Source organism: Brachycentrus maculatus, unplaced genomic scaffold (assembly GCF_059751285.1).
Source record: "Brachycentrus maculatus isolate JH-2025_06_01 unplaced genomic scaffold, ASM5975128v1 h1tg000040l, whole genome shotgun sequence".
In the NCBI taxonomy this organism is placed as follows: domain Eukaryota; kingdom Metazoa; phylum Arthropoda; class Insecta; order Trichoptera; family Brachycentridae; genus Brachycentrus; species Brachycentrus maculatus.
Window position 1 is genome coordinate 851,084 of NW_028280794.1, and position 26,323 is coordinate 877,406.

The 26,323-nt window shown below is 36.6% G+C and overlaps 1 protein-coding gene across 7 annotated transcripts in view; it reads left to right on the plus strand.

Moving 5' to 3' along the window:
- LOC148312441 (zinc finger SWIM domain-containing protein 8 homolog) overlaps positions 1-25,048 on the plus strand; it is a 41,066-nt gene extending 16,018 nt beyond the window's left edge. For 2 of the 7 annotated variants that reach the window (XM_088277278.1, XM_088277284.1), the window contains 12 exons: positions 365-688; positions 1,690-1,896; positions 2,999-3,124; positions 9,417-9,604; positions 10,341-10,473; positions 11,063-11,225; positions 12,557-12,832; positions 13,754-14,025; positions 15,113-15,339; positions 18,415-18,645; positions 20,018-20,167; positions 23,444-23,658. In XM_088277278.1, coding sequence (XP_088133404.1) covers positions 365-688; positions 1,690-1,896; positions 2,999-3,124; positions 9,417-9,604; positions 10,341-10,473; positions 11,063-11,225; positions 12,557-12,832; positions 13,754-14,025; positions 15,113-15,339; positions 18,415-18,645; positions 20,018-20,167; positions 23,444-23,510 — 2,364 coding nt within the window. In that variant the 3' untranslated portion in view covers positions 23,511-23,658. Of the gene's footprint in view, positions 1-364; positions 689-1,689; positions 1,897-2,998; positions 3,125-9,416; positions 9,605-10,340; positions 10,474-11,062; positions 11,226-12,556; positions 12,833-13,753; positions 14,026-15,112; positions 15,340-18,414; positions 18,646-20,017; positions 20,168-23,443 lie in introns of all 7 variants that reach the window. The other 5 variants (XM_088277283.1, XM_088277281.1, XM_088277282.1 and 2 more) reach the window with 5 other exon arrangements.
- Positions 25,049-26,323: the final 1,275 nt, after the last annotated feature.

A 26,323-nucleotide genomic window follows, 5' to 3' on the forward strand; every position in this document is an offset into this window, starting at 1 on the left:
ATTAGTGTGTTTTTTTTCACTCTTATATTTATTCAATATAACCTTGGACTGGTACCGGAAGTGGAGGGCTGATCACCTTTCATTCATGTCATTAACGATCAAGATAACACTGCGTTTATATGACAGTGCCCTATGCACCATTGGGGTGCCGATAAGGGTTTGAATGAATGAAATGCAATTTTTAACTTGCCTGTAATAAAACCATCAGTTTAATTTTTCATAAAAGTTATCTTTAGTTTTGGTGTACCGCAAATTTTCCTTATGATCAAAAGTGCTCCCTCACTTCACAAAGGTTCAAAACCACCGGATTAAGTAATCGTGACTAGAATGTTATTAGAAGCTGATGCGAAGTTTTGCGTCGCAGGTCCTGGCGGAGACGGTGGAGCACGCCTCGCTGGCGTTCCGCGTGGGCCTGTTCGGTCTGGAGATGGCCCGGCCGCCGGCGAGCACCAAGCCGCTGGAGGTGAAGCTGGCCAACCAGGAGGCAGAGCTGATGGCGCTGCTGCGACGCATCTCCTCAGGCTACGAGGAGCTGGCGCTGCTACGCGCGCGCGCCGTGCAGCTGCGCGACGGGGTGCTGCGCTCGCGCGGGCCCGCGCTGCTGCCGCTCACGCTCGCCACCTTCGTGTTCGACGCCCTCGTCGTGCCCTGCGCCACCGGCAAGGAGCGCAAAGCGGTACGACAAACCGTAATTGCATTATTTACTAACTACTATTTTTAACACACTATCTGCGGGCGGATTCGCGCTCATAATAGAGATAAAAATCTCTGAAAAGAAGTGATAACATTTAACCATACTGTATACATCGATATGAGATCAAAAGATGCTGGAAAAAAAGTCATGCGTAAAAATAACTTACACGCAATTTACGAGGAGTCGAGCGAAATGGTAAAATTACCCTTCCCGCCCAACACCACCAGTCGAGTGAAACAGTAAAATTACCTTCCCGCTGAACACGACCAATCGAGTGAAACGGTAAAATTACCGCAGATAAACTCCGTAAAAATCCTAATTTAGGATTTTTACGGAGTGTGTAGAAGTTTTTGGTGAGAGTATTTTAATGTTTTTAATGTTTTTGAACTAAAATAAACCCTGATGATGACAAGGTTCTTGTTGAAACCGGTAGGTTAAATTGTATTAATAAAAAAGTGGTGAAAACAAAGTTAATTAATTTTAATTAAGTTTATAAAATGTGCCACAAAGTATCTGCAGAAAACATTCGAGAAAACCTTTTACAATCATTCAGTAGGTTTCTTGCATTCACTGCATGCCAAGATCTGATACAGAAGCATCTAGGCTTCCTGACAGATCTGCTCTTGCTAAGCAATTTTGTTTTGAACTAAGTTGCGAAATTTATTGAAAATGTGAAACAATATAAAACTGTATCCCGATTTTACTGTGAATTGACATTTAAAAGCTTTCAATATACCTGTCACTGCCAATCTAAATAAATACAAGATTGTAAGTCCATCACCAAAGTCCATTTTCTAGAAGTACCCCAGTGTAGCCAGTGAAAGGGATTAGTGTTTAGTTCAATTAGTCAGCTAGATCCGATTCCGACTCGACGTTGGCCGGTACACGGATGCCCACAACCCCGACCAGCACAGCAGACAGACACGGAACAGTGCAAAGACATTTACAGAAAATGAAGGTTTCTTGCATCTATTAAATCTGTACATTTCTCTTAGCTGTTCATGTCCAACGGGCGCACCCCGTCGGACGAGATTCTGGGCTTCGAATCGGCCGTGGCCGCCCTCGGGCTGAAGGCCAACGTGTCGGAAGCCGAGCATCCGCTGCTCTGCGAGGGCGCCCGGCGGCAGAGAGGAGACCTGGCCCTGGCGCTGCTCAGCCACTACAAGAACGATCCCGACAAACTGGCCTGCATCATGAACAAGGTGAATGTAACTTACATTTTGACGTATTATTTTGAGAAATAAAAAGACTTTGTTTTTTGATCCACTCACAAATGTTTTCAAAAATAACTAATTATTTCTCAAAATAATACATCAATATGATCCACAAAGTGCTTTCAATATTCAAAACATACATTTTGACACTTCAACATAGATGAAATAAAATATGGAAATCTGGGAATTTATTTACATGGGTTACAACCTATCATAATAATAATAATAAACCCTTATCCGCACCCCAATGGTGCATAGGGCACTGTGTCTTATAAACGCAGTGTTATCATGATCGTTTACACATGAAAGAAAGGTGATCAGCCCTCCGTTTCAGGTACCAGTCCATGATAATATTAAATAAATATTACAGTGAAAAAATCACTTATATTTATTTTTACCCCCCTTGGGAATCGAACCCGGGACCTCCAGAACGGTAGCCGAGCGTGCTGACCATTACACTACGGAGGCGGACACAACCTATCATAGGCTGGTTTAATTAGTGGTCACATCATCACGTGTAATGTTTACCATATATTTAGCATGGAAGTCTATGCATGCAAGTAGGAAATGTATGCAAGATCCTTACCGAATTATTTTACATATTGGGAGACGCCTGAAAACGTTATTTAATTTTTATGATGCATACAATTTGATAATTTTTTTTTTAATCTCAACATTTTGAGTGTGTCCATTTATTTTTATTTACACACATTTTTACATGTAAAAATAACTCCTAAGTGAGGAAACTCGGATTTTATGGACAAAGATTCACGAGAACACGGATTTGAACACACTCAAAATGTTTATATTTTTATCAATTTATATTTTTACTAGATAACCTTCTTTTATTTGTATTTTTGCAAGGTAACCTTTATGTACATATGTGTCCGCCTCTTTAGTGTAGTGGTTTGTACATTTGCACCTGTGCGCAGAACTGATCACCTTGCCTTTACAAATTAATTTATCAAATTATCATTTCATCAAATTGACGCACCATTGGGTGCGTATGAGGGTTAGGAACCTTAATGGCGTTCTTAAAATGTACCGATTCTCTATGAAAATTTTTATCAAATATAATTTATTTTCATAGTTACTGGACCGAGATATCCATCGCCTGGTAAAGTCACCCGTCATGGGTGTCTACTTCACCGGGAATCCGCCAGTCAGAGGAGTTGGACCAATGCCTGGCTGTCCGCCAGATTTACCATTGTATCAGGTCAGTTTTCAACGCTATTCTCTTATTCCGGTATTTAGCCAATAATTTTCTTTGTTACTTGAAAAGCGAACTGGTCTTTTCGTTTTTACAATTTTTGAGAGTGATGTGAGAACTAATGCAGACAACATAACAAATAAAAGATAAAAGAGAAGCCGGAATTTGATTCGGAGCTAACTAATCGCGACAAACAGTATTTCTATTACATATTTTTTTTTTTATGCAAATCATTGGGGGTTTGCATCATTTACTAGCTACTTTTGTCCTAGGTTTGTAATAACCATAATTTACAAACAGGGCATCCTCCTATGTTTTCATGATGTACACCGTTTTGCAGCATGTTTCTCTCGATAACTATTTTTTCCCCATTTCGATTTATTGATTTCACACAAAAGAAATGCATTATTTTACATATTTTATTTTTTTCAATTTACCCAAAAACAAAAGAATATAGGATTGGTAATGAAATTCTATTTTGACTTAAAAAGAAAAGAATATAGGATTGGCAATGAAATTCTATTTTGACTTAAAAAGAAAAGAATATAGGATTGCCAATGAAATTCTATTTTGACTTAAAAAGAAAAGAATATAGGATTGCCAATGAAATTCTATTTTGACTTAAAAAGAAAAGAATATAGGATTGCCAATGAAATTCTATTTTGACTTAAAAAGAAAAGAATATAGGATTGCCAATGAAATTCTATTTTGACTTAAAAAGAAAAGAATATAGGATAGGCAATGAAATTCTATTTTGACTTAAAAAGAAAAGAATATAGGATTGGAAATCAAATTCTATTTTGATTTTGTTAATTATTTTTGCTGTTGTTGCTTTAACAGTGTACTCACTTTTATGGCTGTGATTTTCGTAGCTTAGAGTTAGATTGGGAAAAGCATTTTTGTTGTTTTTCAATCCACAGAAAATTATATCGGCTTTACCCCCTCTCCGTGCACCTTATTATACGTTACATCATGTGAATTCAAGTCTTACATAAATATTTTTTCTCACCCGAGGTTGCCCCGACTACAGCATATTTTTGAATTATAATTTCAGACCAAAAAACTGACATCTGCAACATATAATTTGATCTCAGGTGAAACGAAGTTCGTAATACTTTCGTTAATTAGGGATATCTTAAAATTACATACATGTACATATTTGATGTAATAACATGATAGAATGGAATGATATTTTGGATGTTTTGAAACAAATATGAGTGTATGAAGTATGGCAGGGAATCTAAGGGTGATTAGAAAGTGAGATGGATAGGAGACAGGAGTATTTGAGGACTAAAAAATGCTAATAAATAGTAATACTTTATGAGAACATTAATAACTAATGGGAATATCTAAACACCACATTTTTAGTACAGAGGTTGAAGATGTAATGTGTTCAGCAGTTTTTACTGATTTGAATTTTTCTAAACTCCATTTTAAGGGAATGTTCCATTTTTAGATATGTTAAAGAAATATTGAAAGATTTTAATATATTTTTATAAACATTCCTGTAATAAAAAATTCTATGTTATTTTAACTTATTTTTTGCGGGAAACGCTTAAAAGCTTCGTTTACACACTGTTATTAGAGAGCGGGAGATGATTATATGCGTTTTATTTGCTTACTTTTGGTAGAGGGTGAGAGATTTCAAAAAACATTGTACAGATCGGAATTGGGTTCAGTTACTTGTGATTAGTATACGACCCTAAGTATTATACAACATAATTAGGGTCGGGGTTGATAAAAAAACCACCTGACAACAATGTGTCAACATTATTCTCAAAGTTTTACATTTCAATAAGATGTCTTGATTTAGAAGACATTCTTTGTTTTATTGCATATTGTCAATCAATATGTAAATGGTCTATGTTTAAATCCAAAGAGTTTTCATAATTCAGAATTTCTTCTATTTTGCTACAATTTCTAGGATTTTTCAAAGATATACTATTTACATTTTGCTTGAGATTAGATTTACATCTCCAACATTTGTGATTCAAACTGTGATGTTTCGATAACTGGTATATTCTTCGGTTTATATTATAAAATTCATCATACTAATCCCCATCAAGTCTAACAGAATTACGCCATTTCAATCATTGCATGCAAATATGTTACTAACATGTACCTGGGCATCGATTACATACAGAAGTTGACATTTTAACTATGTAGTATACAAAAATCTAAATCTACCTCCTTTCAACAAATAAAAAAACTAATATATATTAATTTTCCTTTCCGTATCATTAACTTCCTGATAATAATGATTGATAACCCGTTTCAAAACGCCAAAGTTGAAAGAAATAACAGTCCAGTAATTCCAGCTTTGGGCCATGTTATTTGATTAATGGTTCAATCAACTTATTTGTACCTAGATATGTTAGTGCTTGCTTCATTTGTTTGACTTTCTTATCCGGATAACTGAGAGCAGAAATCCCCAAAACAATCCTAACAATACATATAATATAAATATAATAAAACCCTTATCCGCACCCCAATGGTGCATAGGGCACTGTGTCATGTAAACGCAGTGTTATCTTGATCGTGTACACATGAAGGAAGGGTGATCAGCCCTCCGCTTCAGGTACCAGTCCATGGTAATATTGAATAAACATTACAGTGAAAAAATCACTTATATTTATTTTACCCCCCTTGGGAATCGAACCCGGGACCTCCAGAATGGTAGCCGAGCATGCTGACCATTACACTACGGAGGCGGACATAACAATACATAAAATCTGATAAATATTGAAACACAATTTTGCTGTCTTTTTTTCATTTTCTCAATTGAGTGATAAATAAATATAAAATTGGAAAATAATTCATTTCTGAGCGCTGCATGTATTTATTATTATGTACTTACAATTTTTATTTAATACTTTTTAATTTGCATGGCAATGTAAGGGGATTGAATGAATAACATTTTTTTTGTTGTTGTTGCATAATATTAGTATGTACGGTTTTCTTTACACACTTATAAAGGCAGGTTTTGTGCTGTGATGAATATATGGTATGAAACTAGGCATTGGCTATTTTGATAGTAAAAAAATACAAGTGTCACTTTAAAAAAATAAAATAATCACTTTTAAATAATAATTAATCACCATCTCCAAATCCTTCCAGATATCTTAGTGAAGATACCTGTGTGCTTCAGTTTTTGAAGGCTGTTCCAGTCTTACTGTGTTTTATCAGTATTAAATTATAAATAAAACACTTATTTTTTACCACTTGAGTATTATATCGGCTGTCCAAACTTAAAACACAGTAAGGGACATTTTTTTTGTAGTACGTTTTTTTATGCATTTTTGGACTAAGTAGAATCTACCTAGTCCAAAAATGCAAAAAAAAACGTACTACGAAAAAATGTCCCTTACTGTGTTTTAAGTTTGGACAGCCAATATTGTGACGACTAATTTCAGAAACTAAAGATACTTCTATATATGGGTTTGAATATAAACTTTTATAAAGGGTTATATTCAAACCCGTAGATGGAAGCATATGTAGCCTCCGAAACTAGTCGTAACAATATAATACTCAAGTGGTAATAAACAAGTGTTTTATTTATAATTTAATCATTTCTAATTACATACAACGTGAATGCCGAAACATTTAATAACATTTTTGCAGTGTAGTTAAACTGTGTTTCAATTTTGATAGCTGTGCATTGCAGTCTTTAACGATTGTGTATTTCACTCTTGGTATGTTACATTCTAGTTAATTTATGTGCGAATAACATACTGCATATATTCCGAGAATGTGTTGGTTGTCTTTTATAGATTAAGCGGTACCCTCTTACCTATACCTTAAAAATCAATAGTACAATCCTTTATTATAAAATCTAAACATAAGTTTACATTTTAAAATAAAGTATTAAGTTTACGTATTAAGTTTTTGTTTATTGAATATGAAGCAACATTTAAATTCTTTTATTTTACGGAAAATATCGGTGATTGGATTTATCTTACTTTTAGTAATACATATTATTATGGTAATGATTGTATCATCGGCATGTCTCAAGGGGAATTAATCAAATATAGTATGTAATACATACAAATACGTATATAAAGAGTATGATTGTATCATCGGCATGTCTCAAGGGGAATTAATCAAATATAGTATGTAATACATACAAATACGTATATAAAGAGTATGATTGTATCATCGGCATGTCTCAAGGGGAATTAATCAAATATAGTATGTAATACATACAAATACGTATATAAAGAGTATGATTGTATCATCGGCATGTCTCAAGGGGAATTAATCAAATATAGTATGTAATACATACAAATACGTATATAAAGAGTATGATTGTATCATCGGCATGTCTCAAGGGGAATTAATCAAATATAGTATGTAATACATACAAATACGTATATAAAGAGTATGATTGTATCATCGGCATGTCTCAAGGGGAATTAATCAAATATAGTATGTAATACATACAAATACGTATATAAAGAGTATGATTGGATCATCGGCATGTCTCAAGGGGAATTTATCAAATATATTATGTAATACATACAAATACGTATATAAAGAGTATCTACATACTTTTTATGTGTTTCCATTGGGTCATTTTATAAAATCTTTCTTGTTTTACTAACGCCTGCATTGGGATGCTTTATTAAATGTTTTTTGCTGTTTCAAATGATCTTCAATAACACTTTTCAATAACCCTCACACGCAAGAAACTTTACCGTGGATTATACGTACGTTGACAAGATACCTTTCCGTGGATAAAGCGTGCGTTGTTTCCGGTTTAAATTGAGACTATGGCCACGACGACGAAGATACTTCCGGCAGGACAAAGTCAGGGTACCATAGAAAGGCAAGTATATCAAATATCATAACTCGTGATAGCGAATTTCAGTGAACCTCAGAAATGAAATTGAAAAATGGGTCTCCACGCCTGTTGAACATTAAAACATCCTAGTCCGGATTTCTCCGCAGTGCATATAAGTATTATGAGAAAAAAGTACGAACTGCTTTGCATTCATTGAATAATAGAACAACGCTGGGAAAAGTTCAGATTTAGCACAAACAGCATTAGCCAATCGCAAATCGATTACTGATTTCTTAATAAACAAGTGAAAATTGTCACCTTTCTTTCACTTGGGACCTTGTTAGATTGTGAAGTAAATGACACTAATAAAAACATGATTTTATTAAAGATGGATTTTAAGAGACAAAGCAAAAGGAAAAATCATCTAAATGGATATCATTTAAGCTAACTATTAACCTGAATGGTTGACATTGTTTGGATGTAAGAATATAAAACCGGCGTTTGACAATATATGTGTAAATAAAGTCACCTGCACGTATAGGAATTTAAAATAAAATAAAACACTAAAAAATATATTTCTACATAATATAAAGAAATGATCTTAATATAACAAATGTAAAAATCTCTGAAACTCCTTATAAGGGGTTCAAATAAACAATATTTAATGGCCCGTAATAATAATTAAAATCAAAATATTATAGTAAATAAAACTAAAAATTCATATTCTTCAATGATAATGTGAGGTTCATTGAGGTAATAAATTTAGTTAAGATGTTACGTTTCATAGAGAAATTATACCTCAAGTCTAAGATAATATGTATGCAGTCTATGCTCAAATTTGTAAATATCACTAAATAGAAGAATGACAACATAAATAGACAATACGATTCTTTAATGTGATGTTTTCCATGGATTTTATCATAGATATTTTACAAATTGTTTTAGATTGGTTTTTAGATCTCTAGACTAGCAGCCTAGGGTCAAAATAAATATGTGTGAATTTCACTCTCATATTTATTTAATATCACCCTGGACTGGTACAAGAAGCTCAGAGCTGATCACCTTGCCTTCATGCAATTACAATCAAGATAATACTGCGTCGCTACGATGCGGTGCCCTATGCACCATTGGATGCGGATAAGGGTTAAAAAAAAGGACTTGTAGCAGATTTTTTTTTCATCTGGAAATTGTTTACTTGTTACCTATTTTCTTATAATGTTATTTTATTGCAACTCTTCTGTCCGATGCTTCTTAGTGAAATTGCATTTCATTAATTTTTATCTTAAAATTTCTTAAATTTTCTCGGCCGTTCAGATACTAGTGCTGTTTTCCCGAGTATCGTGATGTGAGTCTTTTGCAAATCTTAGCGTCGCTTCGACAGCACTGGCAAAGTTGGCATGATAACCCCGAATTTTTTTCTTTTTTTCTCCCTACAGACAAGTTGGACAGTGCTCTGCTTTGGATTCGGAGGTATCTCAATGGAATGGCTCGGTTTTTCATGTGTTATGTGCGTTATAGATGCAGGATCAATGCTACGGAGGCATGTCCCCGGGCCCTCCGCCCATGGCCCCGCTGCCGTGCGACTGGGGCAGCCGCCCGCACAGCTCCACCAGTGCGGAGATGGAGGCCCCCCCGCCGATAGGGCCCCCATCGCACGCGCAGTCCTCCTCGCAGCAGCCACGCGGCAAGGATTCACATCTCGCTAGGTAATTTTGCCTTTCTACCGTGAATTATTTATTTATTTATGGTTCAGAAACAATGAAAAACACATTACAAAAAATGAAATACAGTGCAATACAAATGTTTTTTTATCAATTTGATGAGAACACAACAAACTTACAGATACAAAAACAAATTATCTTAATATTTTAAAACATGATGTTTTCTTCTTCCTTCTCCATCCCAACTTATTGTCTTTGTAGACTATGTTAAGTAAAGATTAGAGTGAAAAATCAGTAATATTTATTTTGACCCCCCCTGGGAATCAAACCCGGGGCCTCCAGCACGGTAGCTAAATGCGCTAACCATTACACCACGGAGGCGGACCACGACTAGTTAGGATGCATTATTGTCCGTATAATAAAATACATATTGTAACCTATGTAGTTCAGTAGTGATCATGTCTTTATGAAGAGTGTCCGTCGATGGTTGCTTCTCGTTGGAAGGGGCAAGGTAGAAAGTGAATTAATTCAAGTCCAGGTGTAATTATTTTATTGTAAAACCTTTATACTGTAATTTTTTATCGTATCTATTGTATGTAATGTATAGAATATTATAATTAAAAAAAAAAAAATTGTATTAACATGTAAGTATTTCGGCTCAACACAGGCCATGCCTGAAGAGCCGTAGTGCATATAGTAAAAAAAAATAATCTATGTATCTATGAAATAAATAAAAAGTGAACTGACGTGAAGCATCAAGTAACTATTTTTGATTTTGTAGGTACAAAGGAAAGCGTGCATATCCCTCCATACCTAATCAGCCTTCGGAAGCGAGTGCGCACTTCATGTTTGAACTTGCCAAGTCTGTGCTCAGCAAAGCGGGTGGCTCCAGTAGCACAAGTTTATTCACCCAGGTGAGTTCTAACACTTTCTTTATGTGAAACAACAATTTTTTTCTGCCTGATTAGTTTATTATGTTTATAGCTGTTGCTGTGGTAATTCCGACTGGTTTCATTGTGGCGTGTTGCCGTTGTGGTGTAGTCACTTGTTGTGACCTCGTGTTTTTTTTGTTCATTTTATTTTAATTTTTTTCATTTGTATACATTTATTTACAATTTATACAAATTTACAACTTTTTTTGCAGAGACCCACCAAGCCACCTTGTGTGTCTTGTCGGTGGAGCTCTTTTTTAATACATTTTTTATTGTTTTTAACGATTTTAACCTAATATAGACACAAAAAAGAGGAAAAAATGAAGAAAAAATACATTTTACCATTTTCATAAAATTAACTCTTGATCATGTACCCATTTCTTTATTTTGCCTTTGTTCCATATTTTATTTTGACCTCTAACATCCGTCAGTAACAAATTAAAAATGTTCGGAACGATATATTGCAGTGTTCGACCCCGTTCAACGGTACTCTTTCATTTGTATGATTACTTCCATCTATGTTGTAATTGGACACACTCAAAGTTTTGTAAACGCTGAATGGTTTTTTTAGACTGCTGTGACATCCACGGGAGCCGGGCGTGAGCACCACTTGCCTCACCGTGGGCTGCACATGGCCGCATTCCAGTTGGGGCTCTACGCTCTAGGACTACACAACTGCGTCAGCGCTAACTGGCTGTCTCGCACATATTCTTCGCACGTCAGTTGGATAACAGGTAAACAAGATAAAAGATGTTGGAACATGCTTACATAATCAGTATCCGCGCCTGCGCCTGTATTCAGCGGCAAATAATTAAGGAACTCTCACTAGAGGTGGTATCATATCGCTCACTCCTTTCAACAACGTCATATATTAAAAATCGTCAATTTTCAGTTGTGCATGTTTTCGGAATGCCCAGAAAATCTACTATATCCCAGCAAAAGCGGCATATTTTTAACTTGATATTTACCCGCTACAGGGCGAAAGTGTTGTTTTTGCATTTTGAAGGAAAGGTATTGTTCAATTATTTTTAACTTAAAAAACGATCTCCTAAAAAATCTTTTTTGATTTATGACGTTGTTGAAAGGAGTGAGCGATATATGATAAAAATAGTGAAGGACATTGGTAACATAAACCCACCTAGGACACAAAATGTCTTCTAGTGGAACAGGAGGTCTGTTGACGACAGTCAACAGTCCGGCTTCTCCTGAAGAGTTTTACATGGTTCCCTCCCAGCAATGATCAAATAGCTGAGAAGTTCTTGATTAGCCCACACTAGATTATCCCTCATGTTCCCAACACAGATTAAAATAGAATATATATATATTTTTTTAAGTTAGAAGAAACAATAATCCACTTAACCGGTTGCAGAGCATGAGTAGGGCAAGGAGTTTATGTTGCATTGATGAGTCCAAGTGCCGCTCGGGCAAATCGTATTCCAACTTGGTGGTATTGATTTGCCCGAGCCAAATATATTTGTTTTTATTGACTAACCCAAGCAGTGTTCGGGTAGTCTTGTTTTGAGTTGTTTGGTGATGATTTCCTGCACTGACGAATTTTCTCGCCAAAATTCGACTGTTAACCTGTTAACCGGGGAGTTGACTTTAATTACGTAACATTCACCGGGCGCAAATTGTTTCCTTAGGACGTGTCAGTACGTCACACCCGGTGAACGTGATTTCATATATTTTATTTATGCTTGAACCAAATGAAAAGACTGTGATATATATATATTTTTGTTTATATGTATATAAATCAAAGAAAAAATACAAAATTACAAAAAAATAGAAAAGAATTCATGTTGGGATGACTAATTAACTTTGTTGTTCTAAAATATTTACAGGATGTATTCATATGTTCTACCCGTTGCCGATATTGTTTACGTTCGACGTATTTATACGTCCCTCCCGGTTAATAGGTTAAGTGCTTAATGATCTATAAACCTTGTACATAATAAATGCAACTACCAGAAGCAAGGTAAATAATAAATGCAACTCCCATCTATAAAAAAAACCCCGATAATTTGTTGAGTGTAGCCTTACCATTGCCGAACGTGTTTGTTTGCAGGTCAAGCCATGGACATAGGCGCGCCGGCCATCTCGTTCCTGATCGACACGTGGGAGGGGCACCTGACGCCGCCCGAGGCGGTGAGCATCGCGGACCGCGCGTCGCAGGGCTGCGAGCCGGCGCTGGTGCGCGCGGCCGCGGAGCTGGCGCTGTCCTGCCTGCCGCACGCGCACGCGCTCAACCACAACGAGATCTCGCGCGCCGTGCTGCAGTGCAAGGAGCAGAGCGACCTCATGCTCGAGCGGGCCTGCCTCACCGTCGAAAACGCCGCCAAAGGTACATCTACTTTCATTTCATACAAGGAATGTGTATTTGATTACGTATTTTTATCACTTATCCTGAAATTATCCGGAGCATTGGTCTGTATGTTCCCGATAGTTGCCTAAGACAGCATCGGCATAGATTGTTTCACATTCCTATATACAGGACCAACCTGCCGATGGTGTGATATTCACACTGGTGTTGCCATATCTCAAAACTTAAGTAGCAACCTACGTACGTACAGCCTTTTTCTTGTGCCCAGTGTTAAATAAAGGTCTCCCACTTGAACTTCCACAGTTCTCTGTTGGACGCAATACTCTTCCAGTCTTCCATCTTTTCTGGGGCCTACCCACGCTTCTGCGTCCTGTTCTAGGCCTCCAGTCAAGCACCTTTTTTACCCATCTGTCTTCCTTATTAAATCTTATTATCTTATTATCCTCCTTGTTAAACCCTTTTACATTTGTGTAATCAAATTAGAAAATAAAATTGTTGGTGATTTAGTAGAAATGAATACAATCAAGTTATTTCCTTTCTTTTCTAACCCTTATCCATAGTGCATAGGGCACTGCATTTTATTGATGCAGTTTTATTTTGATGGTTACTTACACGAAGACAAGGTAATCACTCTGGGCCTTAGGGACCAGTCCAGGGTAATATCAAATAAATATAAGAGTGTAAAATAACCAATATTTATCTTCACTCCCCCCTGGGAATCAAACCCGGGACCTCCAGCACGGTAGCTAAACACCGCATTATAATTGATATAGTTTAAGTTTTGATAAAAGTGGAAAAAAACTATACTGAATGTTTTTGTTTTATTATACTTGTTAAACCCTTACTTTTGTAAAAATAAATTGAGGATGATTTAGCAGTAATAAATGCAATAAAATTAGAGCCCTTTTGGTGTAGTACTCAAATTTTCCTTTGATGTTGCAGGCGGTGGGGTGTTCCCGGAGGTGCTATTCACAGTGGCCCGCTACTGGTACGAGCTGTTCCTGCGGCTGGGCCCCCCCGGCGAGGACATGGACCCCGAGCCGGAGCTGACCTCGGCGACGTGCATGCCGGCGCCCCCGCCCGGGCTGGCCACGCTGGCCCCCCTGCCGTTGGCCCCCATACAGATGGCCCCCTACGGGTTCGCGTACCACCCCTTGCACATACAGTTTGCGCACCGCCCGCCGCCCATGCCTCCCCCACCTCACCACGTACAGGTAATTTTATTTTTCCGGAACATATGAATCAAATTTTGTTTTACAGTTTAGGGGTTCTGTTTAGAGTTTAGATTCTAAACAAATTAAATGGTATTTGAATTCGAAGCCAATTTAAATTTATCTTCATTTGCCTTATATGGAGCATCAGTTTGTAACATGAATTTACAAAGATATTGCAACAAGACGTGCTGGGTTTTCTAGGTTGTAAGTGCTCTAAATTAGACTTTTGTTAACAACATTTTGAGTGTGCAGTGTGAGTTGCAAATCTGGATTATCTCCAATTATAGGAGTTACTTTTCATATTATTTTGTGACATCTCAACATATATTTTTGTGAACAAGTATTTGGACAGGAGTTGAAGACAGAACCCGACTGATTCTCCAGTTCTTTGGACATGTTCCGTGTGGCAACGAGGATAGCCTGTAACGACTGGTTGTGATTGGTAGCCTGGAGGGGAAGAGAGGGAGAGGAAGATCCCACACACAATGGACCGATCAACTTAAGGCAGCAGCAGGCTAGAGGGCTTAGAGTGGTTAGAGCGATACGTGCAGTGCAGTAAAGGGTTAACTGGAGAAAAGTCATTGCTTCCACAAGAGTCACAACCCTCAGTAATGAGGAATAAGACAGAGAAGAAGATTTGAACTCACTCAAAATGTTGTAGATCAGCCAATATAGCAACCCTTTGAAGAAGGCGTTTCACAATATATCTTGTGTTGAGATAGCCCATATGGCAATGATCAGCCAATATAGCACCCCTTTGGAGAGTAGGCGTTCCTCAATATATCTTGTGTTGAGATAGCCCATATGGTAATGATCAGTCAATATAGCACCCCTTTGGAGAGTAGGCGTTCCTCAATATATCTTGTGTTGAGATAGCCCATATGGTAATGATCAGTCAATATAGCACCCCTTTGGAGAGTAGGCGTTCCTCAATATACCTTGTGTTGAGATAGCCCATATGGCAATGATCAGCCAATATAGCACCCCTTTGGAGAGTAGGCGTTCCTCAATATATCTTGTGTCGAGATAGCCCATATGGTAATGATCAGCCTATTTAGCACCCTGATCACATTCCCGGCGATGCCAGCAGATGTACGGGTATGGGCCGGTGCCGGGCGTGCAGTACTGGGTGGCGGCGCCGGTGCGCGCGGCGCCCGCCCCGCCGCCGGCGCAGCGCCCGCCCGCGCAGCCGCCACAGCCGCAGCAGCTGCGCGCGCTGCTCGCCGCCTACCGGGTCGGCATGCTGGCGCTCGAGGCGCAGGCGCGCCGCGTGCACGACGACCGCCCGCAGAACAAGTACAGCAGGTACACTAGGTGTGGCCCCTCAATTTACTATTCTAGTATACCCGTATGTATACACCGATGGTCGGCAACCTTACCAGAGACTGGGTAAAAGAAATTAATTTTGAAATTTTCATTTGATAAGTGGGTAGAAGTTCTATAAATAAATTGCATTTAAAAAAAATAAATCAATCAGTCAAAACCCTTATTCGCACCCGATGGTGCATAGGGCATTGCTTCATATAAACGGAGTGTTATCTTGATCATTAACACATGAAAGAAAGGTGATCAGCCCTCAGCTTCAGGAATCAGTCCAGGGTAATATTGAATAAATATTAGAATGAAAAAATTACTAATATTTATTTGACCTCCCTGGGAATCGAATCCGGGACCTCTAGTACGTGGCAAAAAAAAAATAGTTTTCATAATTTTTTTTTTTAAAGTAAGGGAGTGTTGCTACTTCACGTTCGATGATAACAGTGTAAAAAATTACCTTAGTTATTTACTTAAAGTTATTGTGTTAAAAAAAATAAATTATTACTTATTCCCCTTACTCTGTAATTGTTATTTTCAATGAAAAAATAAAAATTTCAATGGAAAAATAAATTAAATTTTTGTTGGGTAATTCAAAATGTCATAGTGGGTAATTAAATTATTTCATTAATTGATCCGAATTATTTAATTTTGTGGTAAAATCTCCATTTTTAATTAAAGTTTTACTTAGTAAATACCACTATTTCTTAAAATCTACTGTGACACGTGTTTCGACACATTCCGCATCATTTTGTATACGGCATTTGAAAGTGATGCGGAATGCATCGAAACACATGTCACAGTAGATTTTATGAAGTAGTGGTATTTACTAAGTAAAACTTCAATTAAAAATGGTAATTCAATTACCCACGGGTAGTAAGTAGGTTGCCGACCACTGATAAAGAGGATAATATCCATAATATAGAGGACTTGTTTTAAAATCATTATAGAGATTTGATTTTGTAATGGCAAGTTGAGTAAAATTAATCCATTGCTAAATTATAAATGTCAATTGTTATTTTGTTATTGATGATATTCTATAACTTATGAATAAAAATTCTGACAAAGAATGCATCAGTTTATGAACTCGGGAACTTTTTGGAAGCACTCGTCTAAAATTCTGTTAATTTTTCACCACGATTTTTGTTCATAGCCCGAATTGTTTATCACAGCAAGCATTTGTAACCTGAAGTTCCAATGTATACAAAGTAGACAGTGATATTTTTTCAGATAAAAAAATATAGCATTGTGTAATCATTAAAGTACCAAAAATAACATTGTCATTTCTCAAGGGATTCACATGAATTCCCAGTGACTTGTACAAGTATCGGTTTGCAGCCCCTAGAGCTCTAGCCATTGATGCTGTTCTCCTTCCTGGATTTCTTTTACACCAGTAATAATCCTTCACCCTAATTTTTCATTATTATTTCTTTTTACAGTCGTCTTATTATATAAAGCATGTATTAACCGGATCCACGCGGCTCGCATAACCGTATGTGTTTTAACAAAACATGCCCCATACGCGGCTGACATAAGCGTTTGTGTTTTTACATTGCTCCAAGTTTCGAACCTCAGTTCAACTTAGAGGGATTTTTTCATGGTGTGGAACTTTGGATAAAATAATACGTCAATCCTTGGCCTTATGACATCTGTTAAAATATCTGACTTATAATTTGTAACATCGCAAGGATAAATAAAAGAACAGATCCCTGATTTTTCTTGCGGTCGGTAATTAGTCTGCGCCATAATCAGCCCTATATCTGTCTCACTCTCGATGCTACGCATCGCCAGTGGGCAAGAGTGACACACGATGCATGCTTTGATTTATTTATGTTACGATCTAATTTGTTTATATTACGATATATTTCAAGAATAATGTGACACACGCGTATTATAGAGTACCAAAAAGGCACAATGAATCCCATTGAACGTTTTTGTTTAGGAAAATAAATCGTTTCTTAACTAAATACATGATAAAAGTAATCATTTAAAAAATGGCAAAATACCGCCGCCCACGGGCGTCTCTGAGGAACAAAGTTAACGCTGTTAAAAGGTTAATAAGGGTATGTTCTCTATTAAAATGTATTTATGCCTTTACTACCAATCCAATAATCCAAATCACAAGGCAGAGGGACCAAAAAATAGTACTCAGTGGATAGATTGGTGTTGGGTTTTATAGAATTAATAAATAAATTAGTTATAAATACTAAAATACAATAATTTTACAATAAAATATGTAACATATTACTAATGTACACTTGTACACTATTTTGTTGTATACTTACTATGGTGCTGAGAATGATGTTTGGTGGTAAGTGCCATGCCTGCGTGGGCAAAGCGGTATACAGAATTACGCATACTTGCTGGAGTATATGTTATTATGCACATCATAAAATTCTTCTTTTTTAAGCCATTCACTGCGTTCAATACATCGCAAACAATCACGGGTTGGTGACAAACTAGTAATTTTCAAAATGCTTAAATCTTATTAAAAAAAAATGAAATGTCTTTTTTTAGATACCTGTAGTACACACTGTTCTCTTGTGTGTAGAATTCATGTGCGGCTCATGTTTATACTCGCTTTGAGACAAGCGAGTATAAACACATGTTTATACTTGAGTTGTGACGGGGGGTGCAACATTCATGCATAAACATTGAATTATTATTTTTTTATAATGTTTTTATTCACTATGCACTGATATAAAATTGTATTGTGTCGAGACTGTATATATTCCGAAAAATATATTGTTTAACTTTGAAGTAGGTAAATTTTTATTTTTTTAAAAAACTTTTTACAATTTTATTACAAAGAAGTTTGATGCAAATGAATACTAAGGTCCTTTATAGTATTCTTCTTCTTCTATGTGTGTCATATCAGGTCCCCCTGAGAGTCACTTGAGAGTAATAGTCCTTGTTTTGGGCAGCTCTAAATAGCGCTTCGACTGTTCTGTTCTGTCAATTGTCCTTGTCTTGGACAGCTCTAAACAGCGCCTCGATGGTTTTGTTAGATAATTTTGTTAGACTATTGTTACATAATTTTTTCTTCATATAGATGTGAAAATGTAAATGTTGCAGAACGCCGCCGTACGGCGAGAACGTGAAGTGGCTGCTGCGCGTTTCCAAGAAGCTGGGCACGCAGTACCTGCAGCAGTTCTGCATGTGCGCCGTGAACTCGGTGGTCAGCCCCTTCGTGCTGTACGACCTGGCCATGGAGGCCGCGCACTACCTCGCCCGCAACAACCAGGCGCTCTTCATGCAGCACCTGCGCGGCACCCTCTCCCCCCTCGTGCAGAAGTGCCAGCAGATGTAACTAACCACTCAACTGACTACTATATATCGCTCACACCTTTCAACAATGTCATAAATCAAAAATCATAAATTTTTAGTTGTACGTGTTTTTGGAATGCCCAGACTATATCCCAGCAAAAGCGGCTTATTTTTAACTTAACACACTATCTGCGGTCGGATTCGCCCTCTTCATAGAGATAAACATCTCTGAAAAGAAGTGATAATATTTAACCATACTGTATACATTGATATGAGATCAAAAGATGCCGCAAAAGTCATCCGTAAAAATAACTTACACTCAATTTACGATAAGTCGAGTGAAAAATTACGCTTCCCGCCGAACACCACCAGTCGAGTGAAATGGTAAAATTACCCTTATAGTGTGTTAATATTCACCCGCTACGGCTCAGAAAGTGTTGTTTTTGCATTTTGAAGAAAAGGTATTGTTTAATTATTTTTTTAAACATACAAAATATTTTTCAAATGGAGAAAAAACATTCAGGTTTTACCTAAAAAGATCTGTAGCACAGTAAAAAGTTCAATAAGTATATTTATTTTTAATACATTTTATTATATTTTCAAACTTTAAAAACGATCTCCTGAAAATACAAGTTTTTTGATATATGACGTTGTTGAAAGGAGTGAGCGATATATGACATTTCAATATAGATGAAGAATAATATGGAAGTCTGGGCATTTACAGGGCTTACGACCGTCATAGGCTGGTTTAAATTATACATTCATTAACCTTTCCCTTACGGTGCTAAAAACTCCCGCGTGCACTGGTGATATGTATTTTGTACACCATATGAAAATGTGGTTTGAAAACAGAAAAAATGTTAATATTCATAAATGTTGCTTTTATTGACCGTAGTTGAAGTTGAAAAAAAAGAAGTTTTTTAGAAAATGGCTTTTAATCGGTAGAAAATTAAGAATATTAACATCCATATTTAAGATAATCTGGCAAAACTCATTAAGTTAGGAATAAAACGGAATAGAAAAATTAATACTCCTGCAAATTTGCCATGCCGATTGACATTTCATTTTATAAAATCTCTCAAAAAAGCTCAAATCGGTAGCAGATTTCATATTCTACCAGTTTCCGCCAGTGGCTAGAAAAACTAATTTTTTTATCATAACGTTTGCAAGTGGACTACTCCTAAATGACTACTACTCAACTTAGTACTATATATACGAGTATAAACTCTGTCTACTCATGTTTAAATCAATACATAATATGGCTCCAGGGTATCTAAAAGAGCTGTGTAGTGTATCCCAGACGAATTGGTTGGTAGACGTCTCACGCTTCGATCGGCTACAACAACCGCTATGCTCTCAAAATGTTGTAAGATTTACGCAGTAATAGACTGAGCTGTTTTTGTTATTCCAGGTACATCCAATGTATGCATCAGATGCTGTACCACCTGACCGCTTCAGACTACGAGGAGTTTGCCAACGTTGTTGTATCGGCACGCACCGCTCTCCACCTCACGCCGGAGGGTACGGCGCAGTTCAAAGACTGGTTGCAATGCATACGAAGGTAGAAACCAAATCGATTTATTCAAGAATTAATACGAGGGTTGCCTTAAGATTCTACAAACATTGAAAAGGAACCGAACAAGTGGGAAACACATTGTTTTATTGTTGGAAACAAAGTGTTTTAAAAGTCTATACATTTTAGCATATATTCTTTAGATATGAAGCTGATATCGTAGAAATATGCTTTTGACACTCTTCAACAGCTTCTTGAGGTGATTAACCACTTAATGCTTTTGAACGAGTCACGCTCGCGCGCTAAATGCGTTCCAATTTCTGCTAGCCCGAGTGACGCTCGCCGGTTTCGACACGCAGCGTTCTATTTTTAGCTTACACGAGTAACGCCCGTGAGAGTTAGCGATGTATTTTGCGCAGTTAGAATTTGCCTGCAGTTGAGATCGGTCGTGTTTTTGAGCTGCTTATTTCGTTTTTACTATATTGTTTTCACATTTTCGTGTATGTATGAATACATCGTTAAAAAAAAAAACATTTATCATATCGTATCAATTTGAATTTGAATTTTTTTTCAAATAAGATCCCAAATGGAGAGTAATAGTGAATATGAAGATATTGATAGTGAATATGAAAATATTGATATTGAACATTCCGAAAGTGATTCCTCTTCGTCAATTTCGAGTTCCGCATCAGAAGAAGCACATCCCAGCCGGCCTCTTGATTTAGATGAATGGACAGAGATCGACATCCAAGCAGACACACCAGGATCAACAGCCCCATTTGAATTTACAGAAATATCATGTATAAATGAGGAAATTTTATCATTCACTCAACCATATGAATTTTTCAATTACTTTTTTGACGATGAATTAGTACAAAATATTGTAGATGAGACAAATTTGTATTTTACGCAAATGCAAAGAGCGAGATCATCAACCTCTTCAAGTGTACAAAATCAATGGCGTACAAGCATATCAGAGATGCGAACTTTTTTCGCAATTGTCTTGACAATGAGTATAGTGTATAAACCAGAAGAAAAATTATATTGGGCGAAGAGAAACTCCATTATAACTCCATTTTTTACTAAAGTGATGTCTCATAGAAGATTTGTTATGCTAAAAAGATACCTCCACTTTTCAGACAATGAAAAATATAATTCTGCTACTCATCTACAACCTAAACTGAATAAAATTTGGCCTGTATACTCACATCTAAACAATAAATTTCAACAAGCATATAAACCTCAGCGGAATATAACGATTGACGAAAGTTTGATGCTTTATAAAGGAAAATTGGGCTGGATACAGTATATGCCTTTGAAACGTGCCCGATTTGGAATCAAGAGTTATTTTTTATGCGAGTCAAAATCAGGATATATATGGTCATCTCTTATATATACAGGAAAGGGAACAATTATTGGTGACTCTCAGTACAAGCATTTACCCATGTCAACACAAATTGTAATGAATCTGATAAAACCACTGCTGAATAAAGGTCATTGTCTAACCATTGATAATTTTTATACGTCTGTTCAATTAGCAGATCTCCTTATCTTACATCAGACTGATACATATGGAACTATGAGGCAAAACAGGAAAGGCATTCCAAAGAAGATATTGTATCCAAAGAAAACTAAGCGAGGATTTATATCTGCTTATCGGTTAGGAAAAGTGATGGTCATGAGGTGGAAGGATAAACGAGATGTATTCTTTCTTTCCACCATACATGGTGCGAATTCTGTAGAAATTGTTAAAAGGAATAACAGAATAAGCAAGCCTAAAGTGGCAGTAGATTACAATTTTACTATGGGAGGGGTTGATAGAGTAGACCAACATATTTCTAATTATCCAGTGACACGAAAACGGGGGAAAAAATATTATAAAAAAATGTTTTTTCACCTCATGGAACAGGCGCTTTGGAATGCTTTTGTTTTATATCAAAAAAAGGGCTCATCTATGACACATTTAGAATTTCGATTACAACTCATAGATGAGTACATAGAAAACTACCATAACCCGGAATATGCGTCAAAAGGCGGACGACCAAGCACAAATCCAAATGCAAATCCATTGCTCCTGACAGAACGTCACTTTTTAGAGCCGATACCAACAACAGAAAAAAAAACATCACCCACAAAAAGATGCATCGTGTGCTGCTCGAAAAAAAACGAGACTGGAAAACGTATACGTCGGGAAAGTCGATACTATTGTCCTGATTGTAATGTCGGTCTATGTTTAACACCATGCTTTAAAATCTATCACACTAAATTGAATTATTAATTTTTCTTAATTTAAAAAAAATAAATATGCTTAAATTGTTATATTTTAATTTAAAAATGTATAAACTTTGAATAAAACATTTAAAAAAACCTGATTTTTTTTTTAAAACTTAGTATAAAAAAACCCTAGCATTAAGTGGTTAAAATCAATGTCTGTGCATCTTTTGTTTGACAGTGGGGAACAAAAAAGTCATTAGGTGATAAATCAGGAAATACGGGCAATAAGACATTAATTCGATGTTCTTTCTCCTTCAAATATTCAGTTGTTTGACGTGCTTTATGGGAGCAGGCGTTGTCGTGATGAAGAATGATGCGATTTTTTTTGTTGGTTTTCCTTATTTTATCAAAGACGGTTGGCCAACAAATTAAAGTATACCATTCAACATTAACAGTTCTTCGATCCTCTAAAGGAATGATTGCGATCTGTTAAGTACAACCAAAGAAACAAGCGATGGTTTTCTTGGAAGTGCTTCGTGAACGAACAACTTTTGTGGGATTGGGTTCATCGTCAAACACCCAAACAGTAGACTGTTGTTTGCTTTCAGGTTCATACAAATATATCCTTGTCTCTTTTCCTGTTACAAATGAAATATCGATTTTGAACGTCTTCGGTCGAATTTATTAGTATTTATTTTAAATATATTTCAGTTTAATTTAATATTGAATACAGTAGAGTCTCGATTATCCGACCTAAACTGGCTGCGGCAAGGTCAGATAAGCGAAAAGGTCGGATAACACGGAAAATGATAAAAACAACATTGATGTGTTAATTTTATTTGCCCATTGAAAACTTGTCAAATATGTACAGAAACGAAACAAGGAAACAATGCGCAACATGTCTTCTCAGCAAAAGAGCACTGAAGACTGAGGACTGTCTCCTGGCGCGCGAATATAATGCGTGCAATCGGGTAAAGGAAAGGGGGCATTGCCCCGGTAGGTCGGATAACTCGGAAGGTCGGATAACCGAGACTACTGTACATAAATTAAAATGAAGTTCTACAAATTAAATGCCAAATCTATAAATGAATAATATAATGGTGTTTGCAGATCCAAGTCGTGCCAGAAAGACCTGTGGGCGCAGATAAACACGGCCCTGCAAGCTAGCGGCAAATGACAAAGGTGTCCTGAGGCTGGCGGCAGCGCGGCGAGCCTCTCCCCCTCCGCGGCGAGCGGCTCCCCCCCCGCGGAGCCGGAGCTGGCGCCCGACCTCCTGCTGGAGCTCTTCTACCGCCAGCGCTTCTCCATGCCCCCACCACTCTCCTAGTCTCCCTTCCCCCTCCCCGCCTCCCCGCCTCCTCGCTCCCCGTTCTCTATGTGTTCGTATTCCTTTAATTAAATACTCATTTTTAAGGTAGTCCTTCTTTTCGGTGGAGCGAAGAATCCACCGCTCCTAGAATCGCGCTCCGGACGTCCTCGCCCGGAATATTCTACGACTAAAAGTATTCTTTAATCTTAAGTTAAGGCAAACAGTTTTGCGGCCGGAGATGCGTTTGTCGGCTTAAAGTTTGCTAAGTATTTTTGAGAAATATACAAGAGAAATATATTGTATGCTAGACTTCGTTTATTCGTTAAAATCTGCCTTCCGACAAAAATGTAGGTTTAATCGAAGGATTTCACGGTAGAGTAGATGAGAGGCGTTATGTCTTAATACGTTCTTTTCACGAACCATGGACTGTTTTAGCTAGACTCGTCATTTTAAATATTCTGGTTCGGTTCTTCCGCATTTTTGACGGTAATTTTCATTGTCTTTGCAATCGCTCCTCTAGTTTGGTTATAAAATACCAGTTTTGATCTCCGCAGATTTTGATGGATTAATTTTTAAGACATTCGCCGCAAACGAGTAAACTTTTTTTTTCGCAAGATACGCGGTTTGTGTACATATCACCCCATTCGACATCGCATAATTTTAAATATCGATTATTATTAATTAAATTTTTGAAGGTTTTTGCGTTATGCCGTCTCTTTAGACTTTATTGGAAGAAGTGCGATTCGCAAGTTTCTTTCGTAAATGAGAGATTTACGTCTGAAGTATATAATTTTTACTAAGAATAAGGAAGTAAATTAGGTTAAATATATTTTCCATCTCTGACGATACATGAATTAAGTAGAGAGGCGGTCACCCGGGTGAAACGTTATAGTATTTTCATTTTCTCAGTATTTTTCCGCTAGCGATTTATTTCTCAGACATCACTTGTCTTTCCGTCGTGACCGTCCTCGTTTCTTTTAAATCCGACACGACAATTTGAACTCTATTCCCACAAATTGACTTAACTTAGGATTTAACTCTAGGTTAACCTGTAATTACCACATTGAGAATGATTTCTGTTCATTTGTTGATGTCACACATTATAGCGCTATAAATAGAACTGACGAATTGATCTCCCTGGAAGCGTGAATGTGAGATGGAATATTTGCAGCCTCCGAACATTAGCACACTCGGCCGGGCCTCTCCGGCCCTTGTGACTATTTTCTCATCGCCTTGGAGTTGTCTGTATCGCGGCACGTAAGCGCCCGTCGCAATCTTCAATCGCAGGCGTATAGGTATATACATAAAGTTTATTATTATTATTATTCTATATTCTAGCAAATAATTAGCATAAGTTGGCCGTTTAAATATAGCTCTAGCTAGAAAATGTAGAATAGAAAAAAAAATGAACAAATATTGTCTTTATTTACATCAATTTTAATATTTCGCTTTCACCGATGACACTTAGCTATTGTTAATATATCGGAGAATTTTGTCCCCTTGTTTGACTTTTATTATACATAAATAAAACTGATATATATACACACACACACACACACACACACATATATATATATATATATATATATATATATATATATATATATATATATATATATATATATATATATATATATATATATATATATATATATATATTCATAAATATATATATCTTTAAATTTACATAATAATTTTTATCATATAAAGACTATTTTTACACTTGATAAATTTATTATTATAGGGAAGATTTCACAGCATTTATTGGGTGGGCGCTGAAGGCGTCCGGGGGTTCAGGAGAAGTAGCTATCTATAAGTAAAGTAGTGGTTATTAGGGTCACCCGTCTGGCCTCGGTTGTGATATCACGTCACCCTTCTCCTGCCACCCTGATACCCGCCGGCGCATCGCCCCTTCACTGTTACTGCAATACTAAATTGTTTACGTAGTTCAAATATAATGCATAATATTTTTACTTACGTTTTATTCTATTCGTCATTTCTGTGTGGAAAATTAAATTGAAAATCGAAATTAAATGTGCGAGTACCTTATTTTTATATAACTCTTGGCTCATTACAATTGTTTGTCCATCTTTGGTCTACTATTAAATGTTGGTGTCGAGTGAATTTTAATAAAATAAATGAATTTCAAATGCACTGCCTTCTTTTCTTTCTCATCTGACCTTGCAACTTCTTACGATCCCTATCCATACCCGATGGTGTATAAGGCACTATATCAGCTTGATATATTTTTTAAATCAATATATCAACAAAGATGAAGAAATAATTTTATACTTGTGTAACATTCATTATTCTACCCATGATTGATTTGACCAAACGATCTGTATGTTGGATTTTGTTTTGTTTAATGACCTAGCATAAGACATTTTTAAGGTTTTAGGAATTCTGTATTATAGCCAAATTTATAGGTGAATAACAACATACTAAATTTCAATACACATGACAAAAATTTTAGTGGAAGTATTATGGCTTTGGCGCAAATGGCTACTGGGACAAAGGAAAATCTGATGGCAAGTATTTATGTTTATATTACATGTGTATATTGGTATATACCGTATTTTACAGACTATAAGATGCAACATAATTTTTAACCCCTTGTTTACCAAAATCCGATATATAGACTTTCGGTAGCTAGGGAAAAATACCGGATCCATCGGATCTGA